Source organism: Ambystoma mexicanum, chromosome 9 (assembly GCF_040938575.1).
Source record: "Ambystoma mexicanum isolate Mex_15411 chromosome 9, UKY_AmexF1_1, whole genome shotgun sequence".
Lineage (NCBI taxonomy): Eukaryota > Metazoa > Chordata > Amphibia > Caudata > Ambystomatidae > Ambystoma > Ambystoma mexicanum.
Genome location: NC_090931.1, coordinates 187,255,616 through 187,276,028, shown reverse-complemented (window position 1 = coordinate 187,276,028; position 20,413 = coordinate 187,255,616). Strand labels below are relative to the sequence as shown.

Sequence of the window (20,413 nt, the reverse complement as noted above, 5' to 3'; positions counted from 1 at the left end):
CAGACTTAACATCTTTAACTGGTTCAAAGAAAATGACCACCAACCTTACCAATCTCCTCTCTACCACCAACATGCTCAAGTCTTGCTGAATACCTCCCTCCCTGTCTTCTAACCTTGCTATGTGAATATATCTTATTGTATATATTTATCTCACCATTGTAGTCCTACTGTTTTTCTGTGTAATTCCGTAACCTGTAACTTCAAGCGCAAATTATTATACTGGTTTTTTTTTGTGCAACTCCATAAATTGTAACTTGAAGCTGAACATATCCATGTACCTGCGCTCCGATAACTGAGTCTGGCGCGCGTTAGAATTAATAAAACAAGCAAACATGGTGCCTCTGCACAGGACACCTGAGCGGTTTAGTGGCTGCTCTCAGATGCAACACTCCCTCTTGCCTCCTCCAACTTACCCCATTGTTCAGTATGTAGCCATGTGCACGTGGCATGCGGAGGCAGGGCCACTCACACAGAATATCCCCCCCGCTCTGCCGATCCATGCGTCCACCGGAATTTCCACCCACGCAGTCCACTACAGTCTCTTTCCCTTCAGGCAGAGCAGGCAGTTTCCTGTAACACCCAACAGGCCATCACCATCCATGCTTAAATGTTACGAATGAAGACATGTCAATCCAATTACCCGACCAAACACTGACATAGGTCATCCCCTCCTATTCAGCATTAGAAACTGCCCACAATGGTATTGTTAGGACTATTAAACATTTGGCCTTTCCTGATCAGTGCTATGCTGTAAACATGCCACACTCACTGCAGGATGGAAAATCAAATTCCATTCCTACTCCTCCTTCCCGGCCTTACTCGTACACATCTGCAATGCACATTTAACCTCTCTCTTCATATGCCCTTTCCCTTACTCTGCTTGCCTTGTTCTAGTCTCTCGCGGACTGAAGACCGGATACCCCTGGCAAGTGCCACTCTCCAGACAAGCTTCGGTGCTGCACGACTGCTACAGTGGTGACTGGAGCAGTATATAAAAAGACAATCCTGACGAAGGCTGTATGTCAGATGCATTTTGTAAGATTGGCTGGTTGAGGAACATAGGTCCCCAGTCAAGCTCGCCATTGCAGGAGGTGGGCAGTCGCTAGGGACATCTAGGCAAGGATTGCGCAATCTCCACTAGACCGGCATCGCCCAAAGTGTCGCCAACCTGCTTGTTCCTCTGAGAGCGAGCATTGGACATCTGTACGAGGAAGAAAGGGAATCGGGGCTAGAATGGAATTAGTGATCTTTTCATTCCCGCAGAGTCAGAGTAGAACGATCACCAATTTGCAAAGGCTCACAGGAAAAAGGGACCAGGGCAGACTGCCGAGTAGGGAAGGGCTGGGAAGATCATTACGTTTTTTGGTCACATTCATTGCACCACACCTGAAGTTGAAAATCATCCGTCAGACCGAATTCAATTTGTCCCTGAAAAGTAGGAGGATGCAAAACCTATGCCACCACAACATCCCCTCCTTTCGTCCACTAGCATATTTTGGCCTTTGGATCCCGTTAGTTTCTGCAGTTCAATGCTTAAGCCACACACACTATAAATGAAAGTAAGACTCCTGGCGCAAGTCTCGCAAAGAATCCTGCAGGCGACTCCTCATCAGGACTAACATCTCTGGGAAGTCTGCAGAACTGTTCACAATGGGATCTAGAGGTGCGAGTAATGGCACGGCCCCAAGTGAAACGTGTATTAGTCAAATTACAGAGACCATCTTCCAACTACCAAGAAACAAGGTGTAGTAAACCAGCATCATTGAATTCCTTCAACCACCAAACAGCATTATTCTAGCCCTCCACTTGGCTATGGCCTGCTTACAGTGCGAATTTCACTTTTAAGATTCAGTACCTGGACAGCCAAACTGTAGTGAGAGGGTCTTGCACCTGGTCCAGTCTTTTGAGCAGGAACCGGTGAGTGCCGCGACCGGCAGATGGTCAGATAACAAGAGCAGCTGCCTCAGCAACACCGTGATCATTCACAGAGGTGCACCCCCCTATCAGGTAGCCACACCATCCTTCAGCATGAGATTAAGAGAAAGGCTATTGAAACTGTTGCTTGGCTGGGGTGGGAGGCTCCCTACTGATGGAAGAAAAACAAAAAACACAAGACTATGTGTACTCATTTAGAACATACTAAAGAAATTGCAGACATCCAAGCATAATGGAGAAATTTAAATTTCTACTGCAATCCCTAAAACAGGACTCAAAATGTGAACTCACGACTAGCCATCGGCGAGTGATAATTCGCATTTGGCCAGTAAGAAATCATGTTCCGTTTGCATGCAGAGAACTGAGGGGGCAAGTGACTTTATGCCGGTTAGTAGCTTGAAAATTGACAGGTTTAGTTACCCCTGAATAAAAAAAAAACAGGAACAGGTGGCCAAAGGTGCCAACGACAAGAAAAGTGCGACACCACTCTGCTGTGATGCGCTCTACGACCACGTTCACAAAGCAGATGTCAACATCCCGTTACTCCATGCAGACACCAGCACTCCACGCCACTTCCATGGGCTTACATGCTGTGCGCCCCCCCCCCAACTTGAAACGTATACCATATACTCCTACTACCCCTTACCTGCGATCTGCGTCGATGCAATGGAGCGGAATAAGACTACTACTCCCATTACTAAAACAGACTGTGTCCCACACTACGTCACCCCACCCTCTCAAAAGGCAGTCGGCCTGCCAGGACGGTTCTGTGTATGAGCCATGTGAATGTAAACCACACTTTTTTATATAGCGATTAATACTGCCGTTTACCCCTGCCCATTTTCCTCGCAGGTGCCCAGTGTACGTTCTGCTCCTAGGAGCCCCTACGTGGAATTTTCCATGGAGCGGGTTTGCCCCACTGTTGACTTGGTAGCCACTGCTGGCTTCTCTTACATGTCTTAGACACCCCCCCCCCCCCATCTTTCTTCGATGTGATGTGATTTCGTACCGGCCAGACTTCTCCTTACAATGACCCATCCAGAGGCAGGTAATTGGCAGGATGCTGGCACATTCACACTGCATGGGTGCTACAAAGACCATCACATCTCCACTGACTGTGCCCTGTGGAACATGATCCAATTGTACGTCCACCAAACAATATGCAAACCAACTATGCCAGCCACACACGTCAATTACACCGCCCCCCCACCCCCACCACTAACATATAATGCTACCCCTCTACAACCAAGCTCTAGGTTATAGCCACGACCTGTGGATCCTCCATTTACATTAACACAGGGCTCCCTTCTGGACACAAGCCACCCAACAGCCAGTACCCGGGCAATTCTTTGGGTACACGCATCAAACAACAAAGCGGCTCTGCACTTTCCCCTCTTCCAGCATTGACCAAACCTGTCCCCCATGCCCCACCCTTTAAGATCCGCCGCTGCAAATGGCGGCCGAACGCGCCAGCGAAGGTGGCCTGGCGAGCGCCGCCCCTTAGTGGGGGTTGCCCAGCCGACCTCCTCCCCCACTCCTCAAACGGATCAGGGGGGGGGCGGGGATGTGGAGGAACACGATAGCCCGCTCCCGGAAGTAGACGGGAGCACGCGAAACATGAGGGGCGGGGCAGGGAACCGAGGGAGAGTCAGGCCCCATAAAGGCACGGGTTTTCCAGGTACCAGCACATTATCCCTCGGTTTCCTGCCTCGCCGGATCGTGAATTTTGTTTCGTATCTTGCCTCACGCGGAGAACCCTCTTGCATCCTGGATCCCGGCCGTCGCGGTTCCAAGCGCAGTCCAGGAGTTGGAGACGTGCTGATTTTCGGGAGTTCTGGCCGCAGCGGGTTTCGGTTCCAGTCGGGCAAAGAAAGGTATGTCCAATAGTTGAGTGGTTTGATTGCTGGACGGCCCGAGGTGAGCGTCTTGGCGGCCGCCGAACGCAAGTGTAGTTTTGTGTGCAGCGTGGTCGTGGGGGGGGGGGATTGGGGGTTGTCGGGGGGGAGGGAAAGGGGACGGCTCAGGGAGAAGCACCAAGGCGGACAGGCTCCCAGGGAACGCTCGGTGGTTCCGTTGAGAGGGCGAACAAAACTTCTGTAGAGAAAGCTTGGGGGTCAAGAGCATGTTTACTTTTATTGAAGGGATAGCATAGGGACATGGCAGTAGGAGTACTATGGAGCACGTTACCTAGCGTTCACTGTAACGCCGTTTGCAGTGGGTGGTCTCGGCAGGAAGCAGGGGGGGCCATTGGAGCGATTCTTCTGTGTAACGTCGGGGGGAGGGGCCAGGATACCTATTCAGACACGAGGACGGTGCCCCACTTACCCAGTTCCAATTCAGGCGAGTCTTGGAGGGAGCCGTGGCGGGATCCAGCATGAACCCGGTCCAATATTCAACCCACTCGTTCCGCATAGGCGCAGCCACGGCGGCAAGCAGGGAGGGCCTGGGGGAGGACAGGGTCAAAAATTATATGTACGGTAAACAGGCCAATGCGGCACTGGGGGGGGGGTCCTGTGAGGCACCACCACCTCTGCCAAAGATCTAATATGACCTCTCATGTTTCCACAGAAGTCACCAGGGTATGGGTCGTGGGACACTCCTTCGTGGCCAGGGCAGCTGCCAGAGCACGGACGGCATTTTGGGACGGGAACCTGGGCCTCCGGAATACACAGATCAGTTGGATCGCCAAGGGAGATATAAAAAGCATGCTCTTATGGGATACATTGGAACAAGCAGCTCAGCAACACCCTTCTAACGACATTTTGTTAATACACATTGGGGGCAACGACCTGGTGACAAAAGGGAGGAAGGATTTGACAGAGCTATTAAGAACTTTACTAACCAGAATTGGAAGGGTGTTCAGGGAGTGCGAGGTGATGTGGTCTGAGAGAATTCCAAGGTAGGAATGGAGGGGGGGGGCGCTACGCCACGGGGCGATAGGGGAGGAGGAAAACTAATGGTCGTATGGGGGGTTTCCTAAAAAGCAGAGTGAGGGTATGGGTTCGGCACCCGCTGATTACCTAAAAGGTACCTGGTTATTTTGATAAGGCCAAAACACACCTGTCCGAGGTGGGCACCGCTCTAATGTCCTTAGAATGGAGGATGGCACTAAAAACGCTGGATGCTCGCGATAGGGTACAGGCAAAAGGGGCAGGGCAGGGGGCTAAGGGGGGGCGATTCCACCCCGTACCTCCCCCAACCCGCTCCACCCCACCCAACCCGCTTCCCCCCTACCATCCACACGCCAGAACAGGAGGTGGAGGCGCGAAGGCTTGCTAGATCAAAACGAATACTAAGAGTGAAGTGCCCTGTGCAGGCTGGGGGGAACTCTCCGCCGCTGGCAGCCAGCAGAGAATCTTGGAGGTGTCACAGGTCAATCCCTATAGCAGAGCACTGACAGACCCATAGGGGAATGATCAGCCAACAGATTAGATTTACGACGCCCCAAGAGTACTAGGCTCAGGGGAGGCCCTGGGAAAAAGGGGAGGGATGTAGGGGACTTGGGAGCCAATTCCAAGCCCAAAATTGCAGGGAGGGAGGGAACGAATAACAAACTCACAAACAAGGCCATCAAGGGAAGTCGGTTGGGGGGGGGGGGGGGGGCAAGAGGAGACTAAGGGGGGGCTCAGGTAACGGGGACAAAATAACAGTAAGGGGAAGTGTTCACGGAAGGAGGGAGGCATGAGGGGGATCCAAGAGAGGGCGGCAGGCGAACAGAGGGAACAGGACGGAGGAAGCCAGCCCCAAGGAATAAGGGGGGGGGGGTGGCAAGGACCAAAAGCTGGGGGACAGGAGACTGGGTACGGAAAAACAGGGCTGGTAAGTCTGTCCCTGGGGGGAAAAGGAGCTAGGATATATATGGAGGGGCAGAAACGGCAGGCAGGGGGGGGGTTGGCGGCACCCTAAAAAACTGGGGACCTGGAGAGTGGAGGAGCAAGCTAGGGAAAGGAAGGAAGGAGAAGGGCTAGGGTACATGGAAGAGATTACGCTGGCGGGGGCCACTGGGCTAGACTCCACAGGGAGGCCTGGCGGAGAGGGAACTGGGAGGTTTTAGGGGCTCGGCAAGATGGAAGGGAGACACGGGAGGGCAGCCTAGATAGGGTAGGGCTTCCAGTACAAGCGGCACTTGGGGGACGGGGGGGGGGGACAGAGTAGAGTGGGGGCGGGCAGGGGATTCTCAACAAGGACCTTAGATCAAAGGGGGGGGCGGGGCATATGTCAAGAAGTCGGTCATGGGAAACCTACAAACGGCCAGGGGTAGAGAGAGGTTAATAGCAAGGGCCGGGCTCTACCTGAGGCGTCCACCGGACGAGGACGGTAAGGGGGAGGGGGCAAGGGATACCTAGGTAGCCGCACACAGAGTAGAATACCTGTGGTGGTGAATTACGGATCGCCTGTAAGATAACTCCAAGACTTTATGAAAAATAAAGCTGCTGAGGCATTTCACTCTTCCAACTGTACAAGGCTTCCGAGTTGTTCTTGCCAACATGTAATGTATGACATATGCCGGGTTGCGTGGTGGGGGGGGCATGGGGCCAGGGCATGGAGGAGGGGTGTGGGGGGGGGGGGGGTTGGGAGGACGAGGCACTGGGGTGCCCACGCTAAGGCAGTAGAGCGCAGCACACAACTCAATAACACATGAGAACGTTCCATGAGCGAGCCAGCCGCTGCTCGGGAAACGTGCACCTCTGACCTGCAGGGCGAGACAGACAGAGCTGAACCCTCAGAGCCATCTGGCCTGCGTCTGCTAACCACCCATCCGTCTACAGGGCGACACTGGGCGAGAGGCGAGTGCGGCCCCGGGCATGACGGCACAGAGAAAGGGCATTGGTGAGGAAGGTTAGGCTGTCATGAACAGGGACCTGCACAGTGAGGTTAAAGGCCAATCCTCTCGGCTCGTGCTCCATGCCTCAGCCCACACCCGGCTGGCTGGCAGGAAGCCCCGCTCTGGTAAGCTGGCTGCGGGAAATCACAGCTGGAGTATGGAGAGGCTGAACCGCGACTGGGTGTTGGGGGCCGCACCTAGGTGCGGCCACAGCCGAAAGGTATTAATTAACAGATCGTCACCCACATAAATACATCATCCAGCCAGCCCACGTTGCCTTGCGAAAGGCATTCAACGAGAAGAAAAGGGGGCAGGCAGGCAGGCCACGGGGATCAATGGCCGTGACATCAGCTCCGCCTCGGGCATGGTCTCCGTGGACCAACTGATGTCGGAAATCCTGGCCATCACAAGGATAGGGGTTAGGGGGGGAAATAGCCCAGCCAACCATAAAAAGGGCTGCTGGAGACGAATTTTAGAAAACTATGTGGTGTGGAATTTGTAGTAGTTTTCTGGGTACTACCTAGACATAAATGGCAACAACTGGCAAATGCCGTTAGCCTTGCCAATTCTTATTTCTAACAAAAATTCAGTGCAAAGAACAGATGCTAGGACACATATTGATTATAAAGTGTTTTAAGGCTCAGCATTTTATTTCCACAAGCACAAATCCAGACGCCCACAGGCTGTGTCGCCCTCCGCACATGCCATCTCTCTCCTAGCTTCCCATGCCTAGAGTTTAAAGCTTGTGCGCAGTATCGACACCCAATAGTCACAATAAAAAATATAGACAAGACGTATTTCATTATTCATCCATTTTAAAAGGACGATTGTGAGCAGGCCATAGACTGGCAAACTAAACTCAACACAGACATTACTTGTTCAACTCGCTTTTAAGAGAGCTCAGTGGGTTAATGCACCTTGTTTACAATACCTAATTTCATTCGTTATTTTAAATTCGATTATAAAAAAAAAAAGAATAATAAAATCACTGCATACCACCTAAGGGGCGGCAGCAGTATTTCTCCGTCATACAAAGGCGGGTGACTCGAATGAAATTACAAAATCAAAAAGGGGGGGGGGGGTAAGGGGGGCCAGAGATTCGTTTTACAAAACTATTCTTGAAGCATGTATTTACCCATGCATTTGGCGGAGCGCCAGAGGTCACCTTTCCGTCACGTCAGAGCGCTTACGCCAGGTAATGCCTGGCTGTTCTCATAGTTCAAGGATCATTGGACTAAAACCTGATGTCAGGGGTGACCATCTAGCGGCCTGAAGCAGTAGTAAGTCCTGATCAGCTCCCTCAAGCCTACAGTCTGCTTTCTGGCTAGTTTGCAATTGGATGACCATGGTAGCCTGGTCGGGTCTAGTGCAATACCAGTTCGCACAGGTAGTTAGTTCGGCTTTCCCAGTACGGCTAATTTCCCGAGATCCCAACACATCCTGGAAACCGGATTAGAGACTTGTACAGTCTTGGGGAGCCTTGTGTAGTCTGGCAGTGACCCGTCACTTCACGTGGAGGGGAGCAGTAAAGCAAGGCACACAAGCAGAGCATAACTCATGAAAGCCTAGCGTTACCACTCCAGTCATGTTCTTTCCCTTTGAAGGCGGGGGAAAAGGCGTGCAGTTAACATTTCACTCCTGCCTCGAGTGCAATTCCTTTCGGGCCTGCACGAGAAACAGCACTTAATTGCCACGTTGGCGATTCCATCCGTTATAGAATGTACCGCCAGGATCTTCCAAGTGGTCCTCAAAGCCTTGGATAGTTGCGTCAGGTTCACTTTCAGGAGCACCTTCCCAGAACGTCAGGCACATTTCGCCATCAGAAGCACTGCGACGCTGTGTTGCCCGCAGATGCCTGCAGCGGCTTGCTCAGTGCATGCTGCCACATTTTCCAGAATTAAGCAATGCAACAAAGATGCTCCACATGGCACGCAGGCTGGGGTGACACCTTGCTGAACATTCAAGTTTTTAGTGACAGTGCTGGCTTTGCCACAACTTGCCAGGCGTGCTCGGAAGAATCCACAGGCAAGATGTGTAATCGGGATTCGTACTCCGTGTGCCGCTAGGTCACATATTGGCTTGCCGTGTCCATCTAGCCGAGCATTCCAGAACAAAGTCCCATAGCAAGACCCTTGCCACGACACATTCCGAAACAAGGGCATGAAGCAAGAACCTTGCTGTGTCACAGCTTGCCCACCATTCCAGAACAAGGTCCTACATCAAGAACCGTGTCATGGCACAGTATTGCAGAACAATGCCCTATACAGCAAGAAGCATGCCATGACGGAGCTTCCCCAACATTCCAGAACAAGGTCCTACATCAAGAACCGTGTCATGGCACAGTATTGCAGAACCCTATACAGCAAGAGCCGTGCTATGACGGAGCTTCCCCACCATTCCAGAACAAGGTCCAAATCAAGAACCGTGTCATGGCACAGTATTGCAGAACAATGCCCTATACATCAAGAACCGTGTCATGGCGGAGCTTGCCGCGGCACATTCCGAAACAAGGGCATGAAGCAAGAACCTTGCTGTGTTACAGCTTGCCCACCATTCCAGAACAAGGTCCTACATCAAGAACCGTGTCATGGCACAGTATTGCAGAACAATGCCCTATACATCAAGAACCGTGTCATGGCGGAGCTTGCCACGGCACATTCCGAAACAAGGGCATGAAGCAAGAACCTTGCCATTTCACAGCTTGCCCACCATTCCAGAACAAGGTCCTACATCAAGAATCGTGTCATGGCACAGTATTGCAGAACAATGCACTATACAGCAAGAATCGTGCCATGACGGAGCTTCCCCACCATTCCAGAACAAGGTCCTACTTCTAGAACCGTGCCGTGTCACAGCTTACCCACCATTCCAGAACAAGGTCCTTCTTCAAGAAACGTGTCATGCCACACCTTGCCCACCATTCCAGAACATGTCCTATACACCAAGAACCATGTCATGGCACAGTATTGCAGATCAATGCACTATACATCAAGAACCGTGTCATGGCGGAGCTTGCCACGGCACATTCCGAAACAAGGCATGAAGCAAGAACCATGTCATGGCACAGCTGGCCCCCATTCCAGAACTAGGTCCTACATCAAGAACCGTGTTGTGGCACAGTATTGCAGAACAATGCCCTATACAGCAAGAACCGTGCCATGACAGAGCTTGCCCACCATTCCAGAACAAGGTCCTACATCAAGAACCGTACCATGGCGGAGATTGCCACAGTACATTCCGAAACAAGGGCATGAAGCAAGAACCTTGCCATGTCACAGCTTGTCCACCATTCCAGAACAAGGTCCTACATCAAGAACCGTGTCAGGACGCAGCTTGCCACCATTCCAGAACAATGTCCTATACACCAAGAACCGTGTCATGGCAAAGCATTGCAGCACAATGTCCTATACAGCAGGAACCATGTCAGGACGCAGCTTGCTCACCATTCCAGAACAAGGTCCTACATCAAGAACGTTGTCTTGGCACAGCTGGCAGAGCAATGTCCTATACAGCAAGAACCGTGCCATGACGGAGCTAGCTGAGCATTTGGATCTAAATGCCCATCTCAAAGCTTGTTTGGCATCACAGAACAAGGTATCATCAATGAGCTGCTATGTCCCAGTTTGCAGAGCATTTAGGGAAAGTCCCATTGAAGTCCTACTGCGTTCAAAAATCATGTTTAAAGATGAAATGCGGGCTTTGCATTGACCACCTGAACATCAAAAAGACTCAATAGAAACTGCTCACACTGGAAAAATTCTCGTCGGTTCATCAACTATGTATACGGGGAAAATCGCATGCTGCGCAAGACACTTAGAGAATGGAACATGTCCGTGACTTCCCGGCCTCAGATTAATTTCCCAAGAAACAATTTACACCGATATTGGAAAGCTGCAATAGGCGGTTTTCTGATTTCAGTAACACAGGGGAGACACGAGCTTGAAAGACTGGCTGGCTAAGGAGAGTTCGTGGACCAGCGATGGCTGCTGCAAGCCCCCTGTTCCAACATGCCAACATTTTGCACCCGTCACTTTCGGCTTTAAATAGACCATTGTGCTCTGGAGTAGTCACAAAATGAAGTTGTAGATTCCCGGTTACCATCTACAGGAGACCACTGACCCTGTGCAATACATAGTACAGAGCTGGGCTCTGAATTGGGGTATGGGGAGGGTTGGGGGGGACGGGGGTGTGTTCAAGTGACTTTATGCCAGGCTAGTACTAGCTTGAAGGGTGTACCCACTGCAAAAATGTACTCCAAATAGACAATCATAAATCGGGTAAATATCTAAAATATACAGACACTATAAACCTCTGAAGATAAAAAAAAAATCCAACATTTCCCCACAAGGCATTGCAGGATCCACTCAATAGTCACAAGTTTCAAAAGGTGGTCTTCCACTCACTTAAAAATGGAAAATCATCATCAGATACAAACGTCAAGTTGCAAACTACTATGTTTTGCAAAGGTGAGGTGTATCCCAGTTGCATAACTTATCTAGTTCATCGTGAATTAATACAAATTCCATCGATGAACTATGCATGCCTGCTCAATTAAAAAAAAATATTCTTGATATTGTTACGAAAACATAGAATTCATTTATAGTTCACATTGTTTAAGTTGCAAGCTACTAGCCATGCATAAAGTCACGCCCCCTCAGTGATTTACGTGTTCATAGCACACAGTGTTGTACTTGCCAAGAGTCAATTGTTAGTCTCGAATTGTTATTGGCAAGTGGAAATTTGGGGGCAGGACTGACCACCACCACAGGTCTAGTTTAGTGTAAAAAAAAAAAAAAAAAAATTAAAAGTTTCACCTCAGACAGACTGATAGCTCCCCAATAAAAAGGGGGTGGGGGCACGATTCTTGTGGCACCGCCTGGAGAGGAGTTTCTCGGCAGTGATAAGCACCTCATGACATCCTGTATAGCCCATAGCAGAGGACCAAAATGCTGTATTTGTGTACATTCAAAACATGCCCAAGGACCTGTTGCAATGCCAGAGTATGTTGAGAACACCCCCAAGTGAGACTTCAGAAGAGCCAATTCCAATGGAGCGTTAATGACTGGGCCGGGATGGACTGGTACGCCATTAGCGACCTGGAGCTTCCATTGCCTGATTTATTTTAAAGGAAATCGGAGAGCGCATTACTCACATACCCAAAAATCAAGACGGCTGGAAAGGGGAAACAGTAAAGGGAGTAAGTTCTTACTCTTTCCAACGCCAAATGAGACCGATGAGGAAGGGGCTGTGCATGCCAGCGTTCATTTGCAGTGGGGTGAGGGTTGTGGAGTAGATGCAACATAGGGTTTGTGGCAGGGCCAAAATGAGGTGATTAATGGAAGATCTTGGGTCGGGGGTGAGGGGGGGTGGATGTGATGGGGAGGGTATAACTCTGGCTTGTACTGGTGAACACAGCAGCGTTTCAGGCTACCCAACTGGGTTCAGCCTTTCCCTTGCGTGCTAATGATTGGAATACTGACCGCTAACCTTCATTGCGTCTAGTCATGCTCTTCCTCGTTCCAGTACTTAATATCAAGAGCCTTCTGCTTCCTCCAGGAAGCATCTTCCAAGCTCTTCCCCGGTTTGCTCCACTAGTCCTCTAGAGTTATAACCTCCTCTTCACCCATGAGACCTCAGTGTCTTTTTTTTTTTAACTCTGTAATGGGAACCATGCCCATGTAGGGAGAGAGAGGATGGACGTCCATACTGGGAAGAGTTGGGCTAGGAGTAATGAAGATTAGCATTACCTCCATGCCCCCCTTCCTCGTCCCAGTACTTACCTCTGAGATGTGCCAAGGCCATAGCAAAGGGATCTAGGACTTAAAAATACTCCTGGCACCAAAGATGATGCCAAGCTAATCCATCTGCATTTTATTGTGCTGGGAGACCATAGTGAAAGTACAGATTAATCGAGCCCCGATTGCAACACTCCAGCCCTAAATGTTGTAGACTGGGAACCGCAACGCATTCAAAGAATAGTGCCTAATAAATATGTTATAGCTGGACCACGGGGAAGCCCAATAGATGTCTTGCAAAGACACACCCTGTAGGTTTGCCTAAGAGGTGGCTATCCCCATTGTGGATCTACCCCGGTTCAGGCCCCCAAGACGTTGCTCTGCTTATTCACAAGCCATCAAGATAAGCTTCCTAAATAATGGCAGTTGTTGATGCCTTCTTGCCACTCCCACCAGCCGCAGAAGGAAACCAGCAAGTCGTCAATGTTCCTAATGGATGTAGCACGGTCAAGGTATTGCGATACTTCTCTCTCGATATCAAGACAGTGACGTGCCTCTTCACTCGGGAGAGACAGGCTCCAGGAAGAAGGCTGGGAAGGTACTTCTTGAGACCATTGAAATCTATAGGAAGCATCTTTGGGAACAAAGACGGGGTCATGACGGAAAATGAGAGCCCATTTACGAAGCTTCAAGAAAGGTAGTCTGCACAGAGTTCCCCAAGTTCCCCCAGTCTCGGTGCCAAGAGCACAGCGACTAAAAATGTGGTTTTCAAGGTTAAACATTTCAAATCAATGTACCCTGTGGGCTCAAAGGGGGGGCTTCTGCCCCATGTATAGAACTAAAGAGAAATCCTGCGACGGGTCAGCAGATGATTGCACTGGCAGTGAGATAGATGAGCTCTTAGAAGGAGAGGACCGAGGAGAGGACCAATGCTCCAATCGACATCACTGGAATCCCACACTCCAGGGCTTGAAGATTCGTTCTGCCGCACCATGCCACAAAGTTGACCCAGTGGCAGTCATACGAATGAAGCGTAGAAGACCAAAGAGCCCTCCGGCCACCTGTCACCTGAAGGGACAGTCCCAGCTTCTACAATCCTCTCCTTTCAACTTACAGACCCCACCCACTGAACTGGCTGGATTGATGAACAGGCCATCACTGTAAGGGGGTCAGCCAACCCAGTAACACCCATGATGGTCTCAACTGATGCAAAATAAGAACCAGGAAACAACCCCTCCTGCCAGAAACAAACCACCAACATTGCCGTGACTCGGCTCTCCCTTATCTTGAGCATCACCAGTGCGATTAAGGGAATAGCTAGGGTGGGAGACCAGGGTCGTGGGCTAGTCTATTAACAGGGTCTCCACCCGTGCCCCCACAGGGAACTGTAGAAGAACAGGAGCATTGAGAGGAGATGTAGACGGGTCTATCTAGGAACTCACGAATCTCCTGCAAATTTCTCGGAATATCGACTGTTGAAGAGTCATTGACCCTGCTACTATCTGAGAAGGCCCCAATAAGCGTGTCTGCCCTTATAAAGTCTATTCCCCTGATGTGGATAGCTTGCAGAGAGGATAGAGGAGTGTCTGCCCAGTGACCAATTGAATTTAAAAGGTTCCTCGGAGAGTGGGATCTCATACCTGCCTACCGGGAGAGTCTGTGGCGTTTTCTTTGAGCAGTTCCTACACACCGTGCTGCAAGCCACTACCCTCCAGACCCAATGAAGTGGAGCAGATTCCACCAGGCCTCTTTGGTCTGCCCACAGCACCAGGCTCCCACCTGCCAAGCTCTGTCGCCCTGGCAATCCTGCAGCAGTCACCATACGATGCCCAAGCTCTGCGCGGACAAGGGTCGCCAAACATTGTCCCTCCGTTCCCAGACAAAGAGAAAGCCAGTTTCATTTCCTGGCAGTAACAAAGAAAAACTGTGGCCTTGTGGGTACAGTGGAGTTTATACCCCCAGAGGAGGGGCAGAGCCCACAAGGAAAGAGCTTGGAGGCCAGTTCCCAGAAGGAGCCAAAGCCACTCAAAGGTAAGTACTGGAAGGAGGAGTTAAGAGTGTATGCAACACTCCAACGCCATGCTACAGGCCATTATAGACAGCTCACATGACATTGTGGTGTACGTTCAGAACCATGGCAAGCATCTCTGTGAGATACCCGAACCAGGGCAAAACACCCATGCAACATCCCTTTATGTATAAAGCCATCAGGAAAATCCACATGAGAGCCCACAGTATGTTCAGAGCCTCAGCAAACACCCTATGCGGCACGTGTGTGTGTGTTCAGAAGAACACAAGCAATACTGTGTGTGACCCTTCAGTGCATGTCATGAACCGGAGACCTCCTTAGGATATGTTCAGAGCGGTTCCTCACACCCCATGTGATGCATCTAAGCGTGCGCCAGGACGTGTTCCGACGGGTGCAAAAGCACCCATGTGAACTCACAGTGAATGCTCAGCGCCATTGCAAGTGGCGTGGTATCCCAGTGCATGTTCAAAACCACTGCAAACGCCATGACACCGTACTGGACGCCCAGAAGAACCAGTGCAAATACTGTACACGACATCCCACTGGCTGCTGCATAGCACACGATGGCTGAGGAGATGTACAGAACCCCGGCAGACACCTTGCGATGTGCTGCAGGTCCAGAAGCACCCCAAACCAACCTTGCAACGCCTCTAGGCAGGCCCCGAATATACTGCACGCAACATCCCACTGGATGCTGCATAGCACACAATGGCTGAGGAGATGTACAGAACCCCGGCAGACACCTTTCGATGTGCTGCAGGTCCAGAAGCACCCCAAACCAACCTTGCAACGCCTCTAGGCAGGCCCCGAATATGCTGCACGCAACATCCCACAGGATGCTACAAACCACACGACGGCTGAGGAGATGTACAGAACCCCGGCAGACACCTTGCGGTGTGCTGCAGGTCCAGAACCACCCCAAACCAATCTTGCAACGCCTCTAGGCAGGCCCGAACGGTAGCAAACCCATGTGTGACTTGAACCATCACAAAGCCCTGTACCAGGCCTTGCGATATGTTCAGACCTACAAATGGGTCCCTGTGTGGGAACACACTGTGCGGCCTGAAGCGTGATTTCCCTTTACAAGTCGCGATCATTCGCAGCCCAGTATGTTCATCTGTGTGCCTGCTCTGGTGGGTTTCAGGATAGGGACTTCCCTCGCTACATATTTTTGTAGCAGTATAAACTCGTGTCTGTGCCATGGAACTTCAAGAACATGTCCATTACATTTAACGCTCCAGAAATACTTTGTCCAGAGGAATAGCTCGACACTTCACGCCCTGGTTATTATGAAACGCGCTGGCAAAGTTACCTCCCTCGGTGGTCTTCGGACTGACATATTGCTCCTAAATTGATTGGTACAATGCTGGCGTTTGCCCTGGCAGCTCTGCAGCTTGGCTCCAGGGTCTTCATACAGAACCGGTTATATATATACACACACACACACACACACACACACACACGGGCCAGACATCTGGAGCTTTTAAGACACGTGTCAGCAAAGCGGGTGTCGTTTAAGTGCCGGCTGGCATAGTCCCAGCCAGAACAACCTATTGGTTTTATTAAGAGGTCAAGAAGGTACTGAAACACGGAGCTCGAGTTGCACAATATGCCCTGAAAACCGGATGACATGTCATGGGCGCATCCCTGGAATTGCGGCCCTACTGGCTGAACCAGTGGCCAATATTGCGCACAGGATATGAGGCGATTGTGAGCACACCGGGTGGTGCACAGCCCCGTCAGGAACGTGTGTATTGCTACAGGGATTTCCGCATAGGTGAACTGAATGAGCTTCCTTGAGGTCAGGGCTGGAAAGTCTAGTTCTGGCCAATTGCGCTGATCCAAATGCACTTCACATTAAACAGATGTTCCAAAAAATGTGCTACCACCAGCAAGTCGTGAATCTAAATGCACAAAAATGGGCCACTTTTTCCTGGGCTGAGGCTACTTTTGTCCTAGTCCAACCCTACATACATGGCTGAAGGTGGACGGTGGTGTGTGTTCTCTTGGCCCATGGAATGGACATTTTCTGACCCCCCCCTTACAGTTAACGATTGTGCCCCTTATTTTATTCTCCCCCACCCCATCACTGATGTTGGCCGCAATAGCCGAGAGCCTTTGCTCTTACAGGAGGTGGAGTAGAACACTAAGATGAGCTCGAGAACAGTGTGAAATTGGTCTCATCATTTGCAATACATACCAACCAGACTCAGGCCTGCAATGTCACAGTGAAAGTGGCCGGTGCTAATATGAAGGAGTTTCCCAAAGGCAGACTAGCGGGTGGCAAGGGGGGGGGGGGGCTTTTCATTTGATTCTACTCCCTACTCTTTGTGTATTGACAGTACATTGACTGCAAATCACGTTACACTGAGCAATTTATTTGCAACCGAAACATTTTGCCTGTCTGACTACACAGATGATTGAAACATTAACCCCCAGGGGAGAATCGTCAACCAGTCAGGTTGTCGGGAACCTGGCCAGAATCCTCAAGTGATCACCCACATTCGCTCCAGGCCAACAGCGCCTACTCATGGTACCCATATTGCCCCCTACCCACTTCCTTCATGTAAACCTACACCACCAGCCCCTTTCCTCCTACAACTGCATGCCTGCCCTTCACTGCTGCAGTGTCTCAATGGCAGTTCCACTTGCTCTTGGGCAGGTCCACGGACACGGTAAAGGGACCAACTACTCCCTTTCAGATGGTATATGCTGCTCGTCTGTATTTTTTTAGGTCAATAAGGTACATAGTGCAGAGCAGATTTCTCAACCCAAAACAAAAAAAGACATACCAGACGTTTTACCAGGGTGCGAACCAAGCACCACCTTGTTCACCGGCATGGCCTAGACTAGCAGACCATTATCAAACCTCTGTGCCCGCAAATGCCACGACTAGTTACACTCAAGGCTCCAGTTAAGCAGCAGATCTGTCACAAGAAAATAAAACAGGAGGCGACTGCAAGCATCGACCCTCCTGCATTGCTGCGCTTAAACTAGCCGGTATCCACAAAATGGTCGACAAAGAGGAGCGCTGCAGACGCGTTACCCGTTCCTTAGAGGTCAGTAAAGATCAAATGAAATCTATTTCTAGACTTGAATTGCTCAATTCAAATGAAGTATAGGCTGCAACAACACAAATCCGTTTTAAAAGTGCAGATATATGTTCACTACAGTTGAGAAACTACTTTAATGTATTCCCTTAAATGTCCCTTTGCCCCCAGCTTCTTCTATGGGGCAATATTTGGTGTGAAAGCTAACATAGAAACATTGCCCACTTCAGCGATACACCACCTAATCTGCCAACGTTCCTGCATGCAACTTTCTACTTGTTTATTCGGTGCTCGCGCGCTCCCTTTGGTTTCCGGCATCTCTGAATTGGTTACCCATGGTTTTAAACCTTCTTTGAGATCTGCACTTCCAGAGGCTGACAAATCCTTAGCTACTATAATAGTGAACTACAACAGCCACTGACAAAAAAACATAATTATATCCATCAACGGATGCAGTTAGCCCGTACACATTCGATAAGTAAAAGTGGATTTCAGATGGCACACCCTGCAAGCTGAACCACCTCGACGTGATTGAGCCAAACTACCCCTGAAACGAGGACGAGAGGGTGTATTAATACTGCAAGGACCCTCCTGCCATGATTGGTTAGTGTCCTACCCATAGTTTGTTTGATCATTTATAATGTGCTCCAGACCCAAGGGTATCAGGGCGCAGAAGTTACAGGATATGCGAGGCTTAGGTACAAGGTTACAAAATGTAAGCAAGAGTGATACACATACAGGAAATAGAGTGTGAAATCCCTGCAGTGTTTCACATCTAAAACACCCCAGCACTAACGAGAACGGCCAACATTACAGTACTAACAACAACATTCCGAGTGAGAAACGCTAGCAATGCAAAATTGAAAACTCAGCAGCCAAGCTGAGAAGTTAGGCTACTGTCCCAAAGAAGAAAAAATAAATACATAAAAAAAATAAAAAAAGAGACACACACACTCTCTCTCTAGTCAAATAAAAACCACGCAATCAGCTGTGAGGGGCCACATGCCGCAACAGCAACGTCCAATTAACAGCAAAGCACAGGCGAGCGCTGCTTTTACTGGGCCATTGCAACTGTGTCGCCCCCTGCAGCCGACACGCGACAATACCATCCCGCCCCATTGAAAAGCATGGGAGTCCCACTGAGAAATCATTGCACGTTCTTCCTGAGACCCCTAGCTCGCTGCAATACTAGCATATATAAGACATTACATATAGCGAGCAAACTGGAGGTGCGCGCTCCCGCCTGCAAGCAGCGCCTATCGGCCTCCCGCGGGTGCATGCCCAGCAGCCGGCTCAGAGGAGGACTTCTAGCCCTGGGAAAGTATCTAGTCCTGCCGGGAAGCCTGCGTCCGAAGCATCTACACTTGGGAGGAAGTACTCGGGTCTGCCCCATCTCCCCCCGACCCCCTGGACTTACCCAGCAGCAGCAGCAGGAGGCACCCGAGCCCCATCCCCTTTCCGGCTCCAACTCTGGACAGTTTTCTCCGAGTTGCGAGGTGTTGCCGGAAATGAAAATCGTTGCACACCAGGTGATACCGGAAATTACGTAAACTAAGGTGCCACGGGAAGTGGGGAAACTCACTCCGTTGTTGATCAATGAAAGTGGGGATGCAAGTAATTCCAGAAATGACGATCGCCAAGTTATACCACACAGCCCTCTGTGGCTGATTATCGAGGAAGAGGGACAGGGAGGAGGCGACACGAAGTGACTTATCAGGCGGTCACGCGGATTGGGCACAATGGGGGTGGGGGCCATTGACAGGTTCCACCTCCCCATTACAATACAATGAAACGCCAGGCGGTTTCTCGGTTTGGCTAAAACTATCACGAATTCCGATTTAAAGTTAATATTTTTGCTCACCTTGCTATTACGCACTATATCGCATGATTGGGACAAAATGCATTGTGGGACAAATTATATAAATGTGTTCATCCCTCTAACGGAGCTGTAGCTGGGAGGATAGCTCAGTGGCAACGTGCTCGCATTGGAAGCAAAGTGACACTAAGCAACACAGGTTGAATCCCCTGGTTCGCGCTTAGAAACCATGGGTGTTTAAGCGCATTATAAATATGCAACTAAGAAACAAAAAAACAATAACGCAACACAAAGAAACAATTCCTGTAACAGCGCCTCGAGAGCGCTTTAAAAATGCAAAAAATAAGTAAAGTTTCTCAGCTCCATGCTGACACCTCAAGCAAGTGCTGCTTTTTTTTCTTCCAATTGCATGCTGTAACTTGTAGTTACATTTTTTTCTCCCATTGCAAGTGTGGGCCTACAAACCCCAGCATGCAGTGCGGAAAAAACACAGGACTGGCTCAAAGATGCTGCATGGAACTGCGAAACTTGGCAGCTATCCCCCTGCACTAGCCTGGCTGGGCCTGCAACACCTTAGCCCTTCCAGCCCGTTCCTGGCACTTAGCATGTGGACCTTCTGCCCCTGCACTCTCTTCTCTCTGGACTCTGTCCACCCGACCTCCCCCGCACTTACTTAACCTTCGGCCCTTCTCCCCTCCACCCTGCACTTCTATTACTGCACTTGCACGATCCAAATGTCACAAGGCCTATTAGGACCATTTCTGTTTTGTCATCTCTGTTCCGTCCCCCCTTGTCTGTTGTGCCTTGAAACACTTGTGTGTAAGCGCATTATAAAAACCCAATAAATAAAATAATAATTATTTGTCGGCAACCCTTCCTCATCGGGATGTTCCTCTGAAATCACTATTCCACATGCTTGCTTACGGCCATCAGAACAGTCAGAAAAGTAGCCAGAGTGTGGTTTTATCAAGCATGAAATGGGGGAGGCTAGGCATCACCCCCTTCCTCTTGGTCACTCCTGCC

At 50.2% G+C, this 20,413-nt stretch overlaps 1 protein-coding gene across 2 annotated transcripts in view; it reads right to left on the bottom strand.

Annotated features, from left to right (window-relative positions):
• Positions 1-19,234, bottom strand: part of MPZL3 (myelin protein zero like 3) — a 94,859-nt gene extending 75,625 nt beyond the window's left edge. The window contains exon 1 of one of the 2 annotated variants that reach the window (XM_069614453.1): positions 18,992-19,234. In XM_069614453.1, the coding sequence (XP_069470554.1) occupies positions 18,992-19,025 (34 nt within the window). In that variant the 5' untranslated portion in view covers positions 19,026-19,234. The remainder of the gene's footprint in view (positions 1-18,991) is intronic. The other variant, XM_069614452.1, reaches the window with a different exon arrangement.
• Between the last annotated feature and the right edge of the window lie 1,179 nt (positions 19,235-20,413).